The 16731-nt window shown below is 38.5% G+C and overlaps 2 protein-coding genes and 1 non-coding gene across 3 annotated transcripts; 1 reads left to right on the top strand and 2 right to left on the bottom strand.

Moving 5' to 3' along the window:
* Positions 1-7643: 7643 nt before the first annotated feature.
* Positions 7644-9726, bottom strand: ppdpfa (pancreatic progenitor cell differentiation and proliferation factor a). Its single transcript, XM_076091950.1, has 5 exons — positions 9625-9726; positions 8468-8570; positions 8246-8323; positions 8066-8159; positions 7644-7979 (listed from the first exon to the last, which is right to left on the bottom strand). The coding sequence occupies exons 2-5, from the start codon at positions 8520-8522 to the stop codon at positions 7844-7846; spliced, it is 363 nt and encodes a 120-aa protein (XP_075948065.1). The 5' UTR covers positions 8523-8570; positions 9625-9726; the 3' UTR covers positions 7644-7843.
* A 349-nt stretch (positions 9727-10075) lies between these two features.
* Positions 10076-10147, top strand: trnae-cuc (transfer RNA glutamic acid (anticodon CUC)). The gene has a single exon. It is a non-coding gene; the product is annotated as a tRNA-Glu (tRNA).
* Positions 10148-10858: 711 nt separating this feature from the next.
* LOC142960695 (tumor protein D54-like) lies at positions 10859-15144 on the bottom strand. Its single transcript, XM_076102670.1, has 9 exons — positions 15132-15144; positions 14533-14648; positions 14279-14427; positions 13955-14002; positions 13409-13510; positions 11866-11892; positions 11232-11267; positions 11063-11111; positions 10859-10977 (listed from the first exon to the last, which is right to left on the bottom strand). The coding sequence occupies exons 1-9, from the start codon at positions 15142-15144 to the stop codon at positions 10906-10908; spliced, it is 612 nt and encodes a 203-aa protein (XP_075958785.1). The 3' UTR covers positions 10859-10905.
* Between the last annotated feature and the right edge of the window lie 1587 nt (positions 15145-16731).

The following is a 16731-nucleotide window of genomic DNA, read 5'->3' on the forward strand; positions in this document are numbered from 1 at the left end:
TATGTCAATATTGTGTTCACAGCTTGATCCCGCTGCATCCAATTGACCAAAAGAAAATCTGTATTTGCAGTTTTAAGTTATCAGTTGGATTTCTTGGTTTGTACAAGTGACACAACCGCTTTAATTTAGTTGCAGTGCAACATACATTGACTTTAATCCGGTGAAGGTTGACCGATTCATTGTAAAACACAGTTTAAGCCTGAGCTGGAGCTAAGCTTTTAGCTTCAGTTTAAGCCTGAAAGCTGGAATACGCCTGCTTCAACCGCTTTATGAAACACCCCTCTGGGCTCAAACAGACGTAATCATAGATGTACGTGGGACCCGAGTCCTCACACATGTCTTCCTTGTCTCCTCCAACCTGCTCGTTCATCACTGCAGCCACAGCCGATCCTCACACTTCACGCCAAACTCAGTGATGTCATGCTGTCCCATTCTCACAACCAAACATTAGCTTGCAGATTTGTAAACTGTCTTAAGTCTACGCTGAGCAACATTTGTGCTGAAGTTACTGTGATCACCGACAACCACTTGTTGTCATGTTGTTGTTTTGTTTTTTCTAAAAATGCCCAATGGATTTTCTCTTTGTATTGACTAGACAATGTAATCTATTGGTGTTAAAATGCCCTGGTAGCTTGTGGATTGCTTAAGTGGTCAGATAAATGTACTGTATAGCTGTACAAAGAGTGATAAAAGATGTTTTAAACCTTTTTTTCTGTGGGTACAGCACTGTAAAAAAGAAGAAGAAAGAAATCAAAGTGCTTTTAGCCTTTGCTTGTTTGAACTTATCATTTGGTGGTGGTCTGTATTACTTCTATTGTTATTTATATTATTTCAATTGTTGCCTCTCCTGCACTGATACGAGACTGTAGCTCTGTGCAGGAGGTTGTACTGTAAACCTGTGTGAAGCTTTGTATTCCCCCCTCTGGTTTTGGACTCAGTGAAAGTGTGATGTTTACATGTACAGTTTTTCAGAATACATTTGTGTTTTATTCAGGCTATATTTTCTTTTCCTCACCTATACCCTAAATCTGTGTACATTTGGCCAGATGTTTTTCTTTTTGTTGTTTCATTGCATCAAAGTGCAAACGTGACCCCTTTGACTTCTTGGTCATGCGGTCATGAAGCGTGCCGTGACAGCTGGATCGGGTCGGCTCGATGTTGTGGTGGCTTCAGCATTTAAAAAAAAGGTAAATCTTAAGTAAAAGGGAGCTTCACAACTTCTCAAAGTGGACCAGCAAAGATATATTAAGGATCAACTTTAATCAACTGTTTTAGAATACTATTGTGGCCTAAATGGAGATCGGTGGGGTGTAGGTACATTTATTATGTGCTCAGAACCTTTTAACGTCCCGGCCGTATTGTCAGAGAAAACTCCTTGTCCTTAACCCGACTGGTACCCTGAAAGGTACACTTTGACCTGTTGTAATATCTCCTCGGTAACATAAAGCCATTCCCCTCTCCTGGCCTTTTTAAGGGGAACCCATAAACCTCAGGAAATACTGAATCTCCAAGTTTAGTTTTTATCCAGTGATTTCTTCTGAAATGAGATTTAAATCTCTTAACGAAAACCATTAACATTTATATGAGTCTATTGTTTTGTACATTCATCATTGTGATTTAAAAGTGGAACTTTTTTCCAGTACCCGTGACCTAATAGTTTGATTTTTTTTGGAGTGTTTATAGGTATGGATATTTATTATTATTATTATATGTGAAACAAAAAGACAAAAGAAAAGGGTTGAACCTGTTTCATTTGTATGTTTCATGCAAAACTGTCCAGGTGAGATTCTCTCTGCCTCTTACATATCACTGATGAGGGACCTGTGTTTGTTTGGAAATAGCGCTTTTTCAGTGTTGCATCAACGCTATGAAAAAAAACAAAAAAAAAAAAACACCAGTGGTTTACCAACAGCAGAGCTCCAAGGCGCTCCTCTTCTCCTGAGATGTCAGTAATTGAATAAAACAGTGCGATGAGCCATCAAACTGAGACCTCACTTGTTTCCTTTTTTCATAATATTTGTGTCAGAGCAAAAAGAAGTTTTTTCAGCTCAGTGTTTTCAGGAGTGACGTTCTTTGTCCACAAGAGGGCAGCTGGATGCAGTGAGAGTAGGTTAACAGTGCATTGAGACCTTCACTTTGTGTTTTGTTACAGCTTTATGCTTAAATGGTTTAACTTAAATGACAAAGCAAAAACAGCTTTTTAGATTTTTTGGGGGGCAAATGTATTCAATAAACACATGCTTCCCCATTGGGAGGGTGATGAGCAGCACCTGGTTTACTCCAGACATGACAAAACGGTTCACATCAGACCAGAGTTTTGTTTCTTGCAGTCTGAGAGTCCTTTAAAGAGCTTTTTTTTTTGCAAACTCCAAGTAGGCTTTCACTGAGGAGAGGCCTCCTTCAGGACCCTCTGCCATAACACGCAGATCAGTTTGAGTGTTGCAGCTTGTCCATCTGGAAGTTTCTACACAGAGGATCTCTGGAGCTCAGTCAGAGTGCACTTGCTCAGAGCCCTGCTTGTTCCAGACTTCTTCCATTTAAGAATTATGAAGGCAACTGTGCTTCTGGGAGCCTTCAAGGAGCAACGTTTTATTTGTAGCCTTCCCCAGATCTGTAGCTACCTCAGCACAATCCTGTCTCTGAGCTCTGCAGGCTATTCCTTCAACCGCACAGCTTAGTTTCTTGGCTCTGATGTGCATTGTCAGCCATGAGACCTTAGACAGGTGTGTGCCTTTCCTCATCAAGTCCAATCAGTTGAATTTAGCACAGGTGGACTCCAATCAAGGTGTGGCAACGGCTCAAAGATGATCAAGAGAAATGGGAGACACCTGAGCTAAATGTCTGAATACTTATGTTAATGGTATATTCTTTTTGATAACTTTGCAAACATTTCTAAAATGCTGTTTCACTTTGTCATTATGGGCATTGAGTGTAGATTGATTAGTGACAAAAATGATTTTAGCATACGGGTTCAATAAATTAAAATGCGAACAAAAAGTGCATGGATCTGAGTACTTTATAAATGCATTGTATCCATAAAAATACACACAATATGCAAGTATAGTGAAAGGGAGAACTGTGCATTTATGGATTGAAAAAGCCCAAAACAAAGTAAACATTAATATATGTACATTACTGCTCTTATGAGTGTTTCTATAGTTTGTCTTTTCACACCAATTACACAATGTTAGCATTCTGTTGTTTAGCAGGCATAATGTTTACCGTGTTCATCATCCTAGTTTAGCTTGTTAGCATGCTGCTAATTCGCACTAAACAACAACAAAAAGATCTGAGTCTGATTGGAAGGTAAGTTGCAGGTTTTGGGTCACAAATCAAATTATTTACACCTCATGGTGGCACAAGAGGAACGTTTTATGGATCACTCAAGTTTTTAGAATTTATCCTGAGATGAACATGAAAACATGAAGTCAAATGTCTTGGCTCGGCTCATGCAGCTTTGGGAAGACTTACAGCTGACTCCACAAACAGATTCTCTGTCTGAGTAAAAGAACGTAGTGTTCCAGCAGACCAATATTCTCACACAGTGAAAACACAACAGCAGTGACCTCATTATTCTCTTATTTATATGACTAACTGGACAATTTCAGACACAGTTACAATGATAGCTTGAAACATATTTTGAAAATCGTGATTAGTCATTTCTAATCAGCAGTCGTGGAAAAATAATTTACGTCTTTTAATTTGGTAAAGTATTCAGTATTCTGTAAAAATACGCAAAAGTTATCAAGATTAAAATGCAGAAATGCAATATTTCACTCTTAATTGTAGTAAAGTCGAAATGAAAATGGCATGAAATATAAAATACCTTAAATTTGAATTTCGAGGGTAACTTTGTGATTTTTCAACCTTATTTTGTCATGTTGGGTGTCAAGTGACGAATATGGACAATAGCTGGAAGCTGCTAAACGAGCTGCAATTCAATCACCCCAAATTTACATCCACTAAAATTGTTATTTTAAGTGTCGGACAACATTATGGAAAGAAGACCATAGAGGGCTCACTAAAACCATCATTGTAATAACCTTTCCAGTAAAGGTTCAAGACCTAAGCACACATCCACATCAGATTCATTTGAAATCTGATTTCCAGGGTATTTTTTTAAAAGTCCCAAATTTGATCCAGACAAGAAACTCAAATAAACAACTGTGGCCGCAGAGATAATTGGTCATGGGGAGACTTAGTGTTGACACTCAAAGGCCTTCAGTGACACGTGAACTCACACAAGCTCGATGGTGCACACTGTCTGCTCATGCTGCTGATCAAATATAGATCTAAAAACAGGATGACACCTGAGCCCCTGCACACGGTCTGAAGCCCTTTACCTGAAAAGACAAACATGAAATTACGCAACAATGCACTTTGTCTGCTAATACTGAGAATTAGATGTTATTTTTTCTCTCCTCTTATCTGTGCAGTATGAACTTGAACTGTATGTTTTGTGGGAGTCTGGGGTTGGACTCTTCCTGAGTAGGATTGAGTCATACTCATCGCCCGATACCTTTGCCCCAGATTCCCCATTTATCTTTGAGCCAATTCATGTGCAGGAACGCTCTGTGTGGCCAAGTCAACATTTTCCACGGACTATATTTCCAGCAGATCAGGGTTTAAAAAAAGACTCCAATCTGAGGATAGCGTTTCAATAATCCTCACAAATAATTATAATCAAAGATACATTTAGACTTCAGCTCTACATTGTGAAGACCAATCCTCAAAAGAACTATTAACCAGCACTAAGTTTCACCTTTCTTTCTTTAAGGGTGAATTTCCAAACAAACCGGAACATACTTAATTGACCGAACAATTGACGACAGCTGCAACTACCAATTATTTGTTGAGTCTATAAAAATGCAGCTACAAAGACTGCAGCTCTCTGTCCAATTCACTCTCTAGTTACTAATTTGCCATATATATTGTTGAATCATCAGCATACAACATTTGACACTGTCTAAAATGAATGGTCATTCATTTGTAGGACAAAAAGCAAATTATAATGGTCCTGGACAGCTTCCTTGAGGTACACCTCAACTAGTAGATTTTCCACTTGAAAGTGAGCCATTACAAGAGATAGTCTCATATAGACGCCTTGCAGCTGACGTCACAACCGTGTCAAACATTTGTTTACTGTTGGCCACCACCGTATTGGTTCCAGACTCAAGCAGGCTCAAGCGCAAACTTGACCATGCCTTCCATATGCTGTGCAGTGGGATGTGACTATGACAACAAAAATGAAAACCTGAATATTTCAATCTCTAATATTGCATATTGACTATCTAAAGAAGGAGAGATATCAGAAATGGCTTGCAGCAGTTAAAAGGGCCAACGAACAACTGCAGCAACCGAATTTAATGCAATATAGCAAGCTAAAGTCAGCTAGCGTTAAGTGTTAGCCTGCTAAATCAGTAAAGATGCAAACTGAACTGGCTGAAGATCTTAATCTGGAAGCTGGTACAGGGCTGAGGTAGGGCCCCAGTGGAGTGATGTATAGGGGGAACCTAGTTTTAAAGATCACTAAGACCAAAAATAAATAACAAAAATAAACTTCCGGAGGGGTGAGGGTGTTCTACCGCTATTTACAGAGCTACTGAAGCGTGTCCTCGCCTTCTCAGTGTGCTATGGCAACACAACCACCCTTAAACGTTGACAGCTTGAAAGAGATCGATGGCTCCTTTCACCCTGCTTGCTCTTTCCTGAAATCCCTCACCTCCAGAGGGAACTCTGACACACATGAACTCTGACACACATGCATCTTCAGTAGTAGAACGAGCATCAGTCAACAATCACTTTAAAAGTAGATAGATTCAAAAAATATTCAGGCAGTCTCCGACAATGTTAGTTGCCTGAAAAGCTGATTCTATACTGATCTCATCCAATCACCGATGTTTTCTCTGCATACATTTTCTGTTCTTTGCTATCTCGATGAGAAATGAGTGACATTGGTGGTGAAGGACATTAGCCTACCTGCATGTGTAACGTCGGTACCCAACATGGTGGAGATAACAAAGAAAATCCTCAGAAGTCATGTGACTGCAAGGCATCTATTGGTCCATTGAGAGTCACAGGCCTCATAAAACTGTAATAATTACTCTAAAACAATCTGGGATCAGTTAAATCAATTTGAGCCTCTATCCAGGGCCTTTTTTGTTCATTGCAACTGAGCTGTTTTGATAGTTATTCTGGGGATTGGTGTCTCACTGTGTTCTTTGAACTTTGTACAGAGAAACCCAAAGTGCCCTATGAGATCGTAAAAAGAGACCTGCACGATGGGAGCCTCCTGTGTCGTTTAAGTGTCACAGGAGTGATTGTGCTTGGCCGGGACAACTGGACATATTTAGACCAAAGTGCTTCTCTGATACGTTGCCAGAAATAGTACAGCTTTGGAGGAAAGGCCAGACAGATCATGCACTTTTTAAATGGATAGAAGTCTAAAGACATGAATCATGGGTTTGGTCCTTTAAATGCCAAATGCTTGTCCCAGCACGTTGCTCTAAATGCTGCACAAACAGTATTGGAAGTATATAACGTTCCTGTTTGAACAGAGAGGTTATCTTACAACAGAATTGGACTGTAACCGCTCGGTCTATTCTTAGTTGTCAGTGTACACATTGCAAAATGTTCCCCATGTATCACTTCACGGAAAACTAAAGTCAGAGAACTAATGCATGTATTAATCCTTCTGACAGTTAGTACTACCTCATGTCTTCACAGTAATTAGAATATGTTTTAAGTCCATTTAAGTCCAAAATGAAAATAACCTAACCTAATTTTTGGTTTTACAAGGGATTTGTAGCGCTGGCTTTTGAAACCTGGCTGTGCTACAGTATTATTTTGTGAATGAAGATTTTTTTTTGACACAGTGCTTATAGTCCAAAAGCTGTCAACAACATGTTGCACACACAGACTGCAAGGGAGCATTATAAGCTCTCTCCTTGCAGCACACGTGAACAGTCTTTTTTTAACAACAATGTGCTGAGGCATTCAAAACTATGTATTTTAAAACAATTCCAGTATGATTTATTAATAGAAGCAGGTGGGCTGCTTTATTTTTATGCCGTGCAGTTATGGAAGGATGTGGTCATCGAACTCAGCAGCAGGGTCGGTGCTGGCAGTAGCTGACCAATGACCTGCTTTCAGAAATGTGTTGCATAAATGTTTGGGTCAGCTAATTTTGGCCTCTGTTTCCTAATTCATTTTTACATTTGGAGAACCAAAAATATGTATACATGTATTTCAATGTGATTGTTCTAAGAAAACCATAAACCTTTACTTTTCTAGAAGCTGTTGACGCACATTCAAGCTCAGGTGCAACACTGTGTAAGCTGTTTCAACAGCAACGGAATTAGTCGTTGCTAATCATATCACAGCTAAACAGATTAGTTTGGTAAGTAGGCTGCATGTGTTCCCTGACAGAGTGATAAAACAGCCGCTCTGCTGTGTGGGTCACCTGAAGAGAAGTGACAATAGCACTAAAGATTTGAGGTTCATTATAATTATAATAATACGTACGTACTTATAATGACCAGTCTATGAAGGTTAAAAGCAGCTGTGTGGGATCAGAAAACACACTGTCATTGTTGACTGTAAGCATTTTTTTTTATTAATATTATTTACAGTTTAAAGTCACAAGAAGAATAAAATGAAAAAAACTTTTTACATACTTTTTTAAAAACTTTTGGTCATAATAAAAATATACTATACAGGGGCAAAAAGGAAAAAGCATTAACTAAAAGGTAACAAACACCATCATCATCTCCAGTGATGGACTATGGGTGAGGGTGGTGTGAGGGGGGGGCAGGAAGGTGAGGCGGTGGGCTGGGGATGGAGTCTAGGAAGAAGTAGGTGGTGGAGGGTTCGATGTTTCAGACTTTCCATTGTCACTGCTTTCACTGAGTTGTCTGTTCAAAACCATTTCCTTGGCGATGCAGGTCACCTGACCGTCGGCCACGGTGTAGGTTCTGTTCCTGCAACACAAAGAAAGGTTAGTTTACAGAGCCAACCGTCGCTGCACCTGATTAACTTATATTTGGTTATGTTTACATTCACTCACTTTTGAGTTTCAGATCCGTTCTGCATGCTGGGCTGGTTCTGTTTTGCAAAGAAAAATGAACTCCACCAGTGGCCAGAATCTTGCCTTGGAAGTCCTGCAAATAACATAATCTATTTTAGACGGGAGCTCAGTTTGGTGCGACACTTTTCAAAACTAAACATTGTCTTTTTTTGTGTATACCTGGGGGATGTGGAATGACCTCTCCTGTATACTCCGCACTGCCACAGGAGCTGTTGCTGGAGTTGGACCCGAGGCGCCCTGGAATAAAAAAAAAGAAAAGATAAAGACATTTGTTTTTTGTATAAATACTCATCTATCTATATTTTATCAAAGACAAAACAGGCTTCCACAGGAGAGTACAAATACTGCAATATAAATGCATATAAGTCACATCTCACTCACTTCTATAGTAATCATGTGTGGCGATGAGGGAGCCAGTTGATGGAATTGCTGCCATTTTCTCCGCCCTTAGCTGGAAAACCACTCAAAGATGGAAAACGGAAACCTGGAGACAAGAGGGAAATAGATGGTACAGGTATTATTAGGCTACTTTTACTTTTATTTAATTTTAATTGCACCTGCGTATATTGTTTTCACAAAATTCTCTTGTTTTGAAAAGCAATGCATCTACCAAAGACCCCTGTGCGAACATACGGCCTGTGGTAATGGAGACATGAGATGAGAAGAAACATCTGCATTGACAGCAGTAACAGAACTCAGGACCCATCTCAGGGAAGCCTTTGCTGCATGCATTCATGCACTCTGTGCTTCATTCCTGTCAGTGATGAATCAGAAGCAGCTGCTTCCAAGAATCCGGTTCCCCATGACTCAAATAACCAGAGCATGTCCATCTGAACTCTGATAGCTTAGTGCACGAGCTGGCTGCGTGGCCATGCAAGTTACTAGCAAACGACTGTGCTCTTACCACCGAGGGCATATTTGTATAGCTGGTAGACGTCCAAGCTATAGGCCAGGAAAGTACAGGTGGCTCTATCCAATTGTTTTAATGCCAAAAAAGTCCAAGGAATAAGCGTAACTTTTTTATTCAAAGTGCAACAAAATGTGTCGACTATTAGAAAATGTGCAAGAATAAAGATTGATTTATTCCTTTGTGCATGTATTTCATATTTCACATGTATGTCATACTATATATATATGTTAGCAGCCTTGAGAACCAGCTGAACTATGAAGCTTAACACCATGCAGGTGAGCACAGGTGGCTTTGAGGATTTCATGGAACAGACAAGAACAGGACTTCATAACGGCAGCAGACGCATAAACACTTATACAATACCCTGAAGGAAAATTGTTCCTAGTGGTGATTATAAAATGTATGCATGTCTTTACTGAGATTAAGTTAATCAAACATTTAAAAAGAACACCTGTGGATGTAACTGACAGGTATCTTCACTTAAGAATAGCATAAAAACATTTCAGCACATATAACTAAATTAGTATTTTGTGATTAGGTCAGGCGTTGTGAAACAAATACAAGATAAAACATATTTAGTTTATGTTTAAACACACAAAAGTAGACCTTGTAATTATTTTTGACGTACCTGTAAGATCAGGGTGCGGATGGCTTGAAGTAGAAGAGGTGCTAGTTGTTACAATGGCCCATTTGTGGATGAACTCTCTAGGTCGACCCCTCACGGTCAAAACACTGCTACTGTAACTGCCAGGAGGACCGCGTTTTATAGGGGTCTGTCCCCGCGCGTGCTGCTGTGGCACGGGGGCGGGGCCTGTGGCAGCTCGAGGACACAGAACATGCGGTTGTTGTGCTCGGTTAAGGACGGGAACTCAGACATCAGACAAAAGGAGGCCTTGGAGAGGCTTAAATTAACCCGCTGATGTTAAAGACTGACGGACAAAACGTAACGTCAGCTAGCCAACAGCTAATGGTAGCTAACGTCAGAAAGCTATTGAGTTGGGTTTTTGACCAAATCATATCCATTATATTGAACGTTAGATAAAGGACAAATATTATTAAAAGGTCAGTGTATATGCCGCTCCCTGGTGGTCTAGTGGTTAGGATTCGGCGCTCTCACCGCCGCGGCCCGGGTTCGATTCCCGGTCAGGGAACGATTCTTTTCCTGGTTAGCCGCATAATTCAACCTTCCTTGTTGGTTTACATTTTCTCACAATCTTTATTTTGACATTTAATATAATGGCTGCCACTGCACTAAATGTTGCAAGTACTCAGAGGTCAGAAAGGTGACTCTAATGTTGCATTAAAGTTATAGTCCCCCATAAGGCTTGGAATATCTCAGTGCCTTTTCTTTTGGAAGTATCAGTTTATGTATCAGTATCCCCTTTTAATTTCAATAAAAGTGGATTACATATAGTAGAAGGGACACTTGCATCTATTTTCCATATCCTACTGTTAACATATTTCAAGCCTCTAGCGCCACCCAAAGGCTTGATAGAATAAGGCCACCACCAGTGGCAGTAGTCTCTTAAATTAAGTACACCAATGTAATTAAATTAAATGAACTTGACATGACGACAATAGACCATACACCATTCAATTGACTTTAATTGAAAAATCTTAAAATACAAAAATACTTCTTTTGTAAATGTCACAATTAATGTCAATGAATGCATATTGCAAATACAAGATGGGTTTACTGCACGTCAAAATAAATAACTTGCAAATTACATTTATCCAACACAGAAATAAAACATATTCACATATTAAAAGACTATTTTTACATTTAAGTTTAAAATATTTTTACATTGCAATTGTAATACATTCTATTTGTCATGTTGTATTAATACAATAATAACAGTGGACAGATTAACACAGACAAGGGATCAAAAAGGGATCAGAAGGGTCCATCTCATGTGCGTGAGGATCTTCTTTCGAACCCAGAGGTGTCTCCGTTATTTGTGAGACCGACACTCACCTTGTCCTGTGTGATCCAGACAGGAGAGTGATCAATGCTCAATAACATGCGCAGTAATAACTCTCTGTGACTGCCGTTTCCACAAACTCACCTTCACACTTCCGACCATTTCCTCAAAAGACTTGAATGTAGAGGAATGTCTACGGAGAAACGTAGAGACAAATTACACAGGACACATATGATCTTGAATCATCTGTGTTTGAGCAGACAAATTCAATTATTAGTAAGCAGTTTCTATAAGAACAGCAGTGATGTTTTACCTCATAGACGGCACACTCATGGTGTGGCCCAGGGCGCTTTGTGTCACATTGGAGAGGCAGAAGAGAGAATGAAGTTTTAACATTATAAGTGACATGTAAAGCTTAAAGACATCGTACAAAATCAGCAAACATGTATTTATTTACCAGGGACAATGCACATTCAACATTTCAGTGTCCACGTCAGTGTAAATGCGTCAGTTAGCTAATGAGTTTATTTTAACCTCCCCGGGCAGGTTGAACATTTATAAAAACACAAACCGTATAATGTCTATTCATTCATTCACGTACTATATACACATTTTGAGGTATGGAAGAATTTCCATATGATGCTACTTAATACTTAAATATTGTACTTGTAATATTACTTTTACTCCACTTCATTTATTTGACATTAGTTGCTATAGTTACTTTGCAGATTCAGATTATTAATATAAATCAACTAATAAATTATGATGTATTAATACATAAATAATTATAATACAGTGATATAATATATTATTCTGAAATGGGCCATTCTGCATAATGAGTACTTGAGCTACTTTTACAGTACAAACACACACACACACACACGGACTCATTCATCACCCACTTCAGACCATTCAGCCTCACCACAATGAGCTCAGTTCAGTCTTACCGTGGTGGGCTCGGAAGAGGCAGAGCTCTGTTGAGATAAAGACAAACACACAGATAACGTCACACCAGCTTCTGTTGTTGGATGAAAACATGTGATGTCCAGATGTCCTAATGGGATTGGATTACAAGTGCTGACTGGCTAAACAAAAACACAAGACACTGTGACACTTTAAGACAAACTTGAAGTGATTCTCCACCCAAAACCCTCAGCCCATGTGAACCTTAAATAATGTTGTGTTTTGTTCTTTTTCAATTTTGAGGTACTTTACTTGAGTATGTTATGCTACTTTATACTTTTTACAGAGGGAAATATTGTATTTTTTTTCTCTATTTATTTTAAAACTTTCTGTTTACTTCGCTATTTCTGATTAATCCAAAATATAATCAACAAATAAATGATGATGTATTTTTATAGATTAAGATACCAGTATATACAATTAGCCTCATCTTTACAGGCTGCAACATAACACATTTTATGCTTGGTCCCATATTGTAAAAAGATAATTTTTTTCATATAAAGGAGGTGTAAGTGCTAGGTAAATACTGTGAAGATATCGAAACGCTCAATCCACGGGGCAATACACACAGGCCGTATTCAGAAACGGCGCCTTTAAACAAGCCGTCAGGATTTCAGACCGACGGCGTCATCACGGAATTGTAGCTCAAAAGAGATTTTGGGTGGAGTATCAATTAAAAAAAGATGTCTTGCAATAAATAGTCAATGGGGGCTGATGAGGGGAAATACATTAATTACAGTTTTAAAAGGCAGAAGTTGTCTTACATGTTATTACTGTAAACAAATCCCATGAAAAGACCAAAACAAATGATGCGTTAGTCCGTCTGACGTCCCTACTCTGTCTGTAGCTCTAGCTCTCAGAAACAAGCCCATCAGAGTGGAAATGGGTGTGGCTAAGTGCTATTTTTCAGATCAATTAATGTTTTGGTCTTTTCATGGGATTTGTTAACAACTAAAATATATGATAAATTAAATGTTATCTTAAATTATATGTCTGTTTTTTTCTGTTACTTTCTCAAGAAACTAAATCAAAATATAAATGTGGTGGTTAAATGTACAAAATCCTATCGTGCTGTGGGCCTTAGTGTCATGTCACACATTACTACACACTGCTTGACAGTTATCATAGAGGCTGTGACTGTCCTGTCCCTATATAGACTACAATGAATTGAAATAGTGTTTTTGGTCTAGATCTGACATAGTAGATCCAAGTAGACAGAGATACAAATGAATGAATAGCAGTACAAATGTGGGAATACAAGTGCTTTAAAAAATGTTCTTGCATAGCATTTTCTGAAAGCCAAAAACCTGGTTTTAAATTATTTTGTCTTTTTTAAATGCATTAGTTTGCGATATGGATTCCTGCATGTCCCTCTACCTGGCTGCATTAGCCAACAGCTTTTCCTACCAGGCACCTCATTGGTAGCTTCTGCACTATTAACATGCAGAGTTTGGTATTTTTTAAATCTATTTTTTAACAAATAAAATTGGAAAATAATTAAAGTAGCTGGGCCAACCCCGAGGGTACCTCATGTCTGCCAGTCTCCTGGTGATGGTCACGCCCATATTGGACAGAGCAGATGATGTCACCTGGCCTGCATGAATGAGACTCTCCCGTGTCCTCATATATCTACAGGTAGAAAGAAGTAGTCATGAATAATGGAGGACAGTCACAACACTGCCAACACACATGTGACACTTACAGAGAGCACAAAGGTACGAATTCACACACATTCACCACATAAATTAAACAGTTAACAACAGGCTCATATATGTCAGTGGCTTCGGTCCATGTGGCTGCAGAAGTCTGCTCAGTCTGTTTTAAAACGCTTCAGGCCAGTCCTGACATTACCTGTTAATACAACTGCTCCTTGTACTAAGTCAGGCTGTAAAGCTATTAACGGGGCACCAATCCTATTAGACCTGGAAAATCCCATCACTTGTTTCTTAGAAAGGAATCCTCTTTAACATGTGAGCACAGGACAAACCATTGGGAGACCCCTGCGCCATGAAATGCAGTAGAAATGTGTTGTTTTTTTACGAATATAATGCAAACGTGATGACCAACACTCACATGTTGGAGTTGCTGATGTCCTCCAACGTGGCCGAGGCTGAGAGATATCTGTAACAAGAGCAGAACAAGCACAACTTCTAAGATTATTCCCCCGACTTAAGGCAGAGCGCACAACAGTCATTAGTGTGCTTTCCATGGTTATGTAAGCATGTCAAAGTAAGACAATGCGTGGCAAATGGTCTGCCAGAGGAGAGGTTGGGTGTGTTAAGCCTGGTAAGACTATAGAGGTATGCAGTGGAGTTTTTAACCATCCAACAGCCCTTGCCGTACAATCAAAATGGCAGTCTAAACATGCAATGTTTAGGAGGAAACAAGTGCACTTACGGAGCTGAGGTCTGGACGTCTTGCCAGCCTTTGGACAGGTTCTGTTTGATGTTACTGAGAGAGCTCATACCCAGCTGCCTCCTGATGTCTGCTGCATATTGTTCTCGGACCACAAGCACCTGCCTCAATGTCTGAATTTCTTCCTCAATCTAGAAACACACAAAACAGCTAAATCAGTAGAGAGACAAGTTGTGAGCGGATACTGTTAAATATATTTACCTTGAGTGATTAATAGCCCGAAAGAGCTGCATAACCTTTGCAAGTTCAATCCGTAGATTGCAGACGTCCTCCTCTGTTAGATCTGAGTCCGAGTATCCATTTTCTGTTATCCTTGTGGAGAAGCTCATGGATGATGAAGCCCCATCAAAACCTTACACAGCAGATCGTTAAAAAAATGTATATTTAGATAGATAGAACAATGTAGATGTCACAAATATATAGGATAACCTTATATTACAGTATGTGGGTCAAAACATATGAATGTAAATATGAAATTTTTGAAGAGGCAATGAGAAAATATCAGATAACCTACAAATATTAGATAGATAGATAAAACATATCATTGTTGCAAACTTTTTAATATTGTCAAATACGTTTAAAACTACAGAATGTATACTAGTAGTATCAGCAAAGGTTGTATACTTTATAACAGTCAACACACTCTCGGAGCTGTCCGAAGTGCTGAACTGAGGCTAACTGAGGCTAACTGAGGCTAACTGAAGCTAACTGAAGCTAACAGCTAACATTACTTGTTCGCTACGCAAACGTTAGCGTGCCGACTAAAACTAACCGAGATATTTGTGCTAAAGACTTTTACGGTACCAACAGAACCAAGTGTGAGATGGTATTTTACCTGGTCGGTTCATCGCTGCCTCGCGTTCAGCTCCGGGAGTGTTTTGACTTGTTTAGCTAGCAGCAGCCTCCTGTGATGTCACCATGCAAACAGCTCAACTCAAAGACGAGCAGGAGGAAGCCTCAGCCAGGATCACCGAGGCGGTCATTGGACTGATGTTGTGGGATGTCATGCAATGGCGCAGTGTAAAAATACTCTGCTACAAGTATAAATCCTGCATTCAAATACATTAATATATACTTAGAATACCTAAAGTACTGATTATGCAGAATGACACTTTTTAGAATAATATGAAGGCTATTGTATCAGCAGCTGGTAAAGGTGGAACTAATCCGAACTGTATTACTGCAGGGTAGCTTCATCCACAATAATACATATTATTATATCTAAGAATTGATTTATACTCTGTATTAACAATCTGAATTTTGAGCATATAACTGATCTCTAATGTTGTATAATGAATAAAAAAAATATAGAAGCATTTGCAATATAATATGTAGACCTACTTAATTTATCAAACGTTAAAGTACCCATTTTGCCCCTGTTAGTGTCTGAAATTTTTTGAGAAGTAAACAGCACAATATTAACTGCTGAAATTGTAGTGGAGTTGAAGTATAAAGTAGCCTAAAATGGAAATACACTAGTAAAATACCTGTATTTAGTTACACTCCACCACTGGTCATTACATCAAAGATGAGAAATATGAGGCACAAAACTTTATGTCCATCAATATATTTATGATATTTATGATATGACCAAGATTAAATAAACATAAGGCTGGCCTAACTAAATTAAGCATCTAATTAGCCTATATATTATGAGCTCAGAAATCACATGCGTGAGATTCAAAGTCCGTAACAAGAAATCCTCAAATCCTTTAGTGTCTAAATAAAAGTACAAATACTATAGTGTAAAAATACTGTCCTGCATTCAGAATCTTACTTTATAGGAGGAATTATCAACATTTACTTGAAGTATTAAAAGTTAACTTACACTACCATACATACAGTATATTAGCCTTTATACGTAGTATTAAACAGACAGAATGGCTCTTGTCATTGTTACAATAATACACTATAATAATGGATTATTCTCACTAATTAATATTTTAGTGACACGTCAATGTTGTAGTTGAAGGTGGAACTCATCTTAACTATTTAACTTGAAGTATTTTATTGTACTTTATATACTGTTGGATATCTATAACAATATATTGTATTTTCTAAGATGATATACATCTAAACTATTAATCTGTTTAGTGACAGTCAAATAAATGTAGTGGCACAATATTTACATTATTTGCCTTTGAGATGTAGAAGTGTAAAGTAGCATCAAATTTAAAATACTCAAGTACAAGAACCTAAAACTTTAATGAAGTAAAAACTTAAATGGTTTACAATTTGAAAGGAGTCAAATAAAATAGTATGTGTAAATTGTCATATAAAATAAGCATTCCACAATTAATTGGTAAAATAAAAGACTTGCCTCCATCTATTGGCAAAGAAATGCCACTACACTTCAGTGAGCGCAAAGTCCCCTATTGCAGCAAGTGAACCAAAAGTTACTTTTTGTTTTATATGGTTATACATCATGTTACACT

The sequence above is a fragment of the Anarhichas minor genome, unplaced genomic scaffold, assembly GCF_050575085.1.
Source record: "Anarhichas minor isolate MPS153535 unplaced genomic scaffold, ASM5057508v1 ptg000003l, whole genome shotgun sequence".
Classification (NCBI taxonomy): Eukaryota; Metazoa; Chordata; class Actinopteri; order Perciformes; family Anarhichadidae; genus Anarhichas; species Anarhichas minor.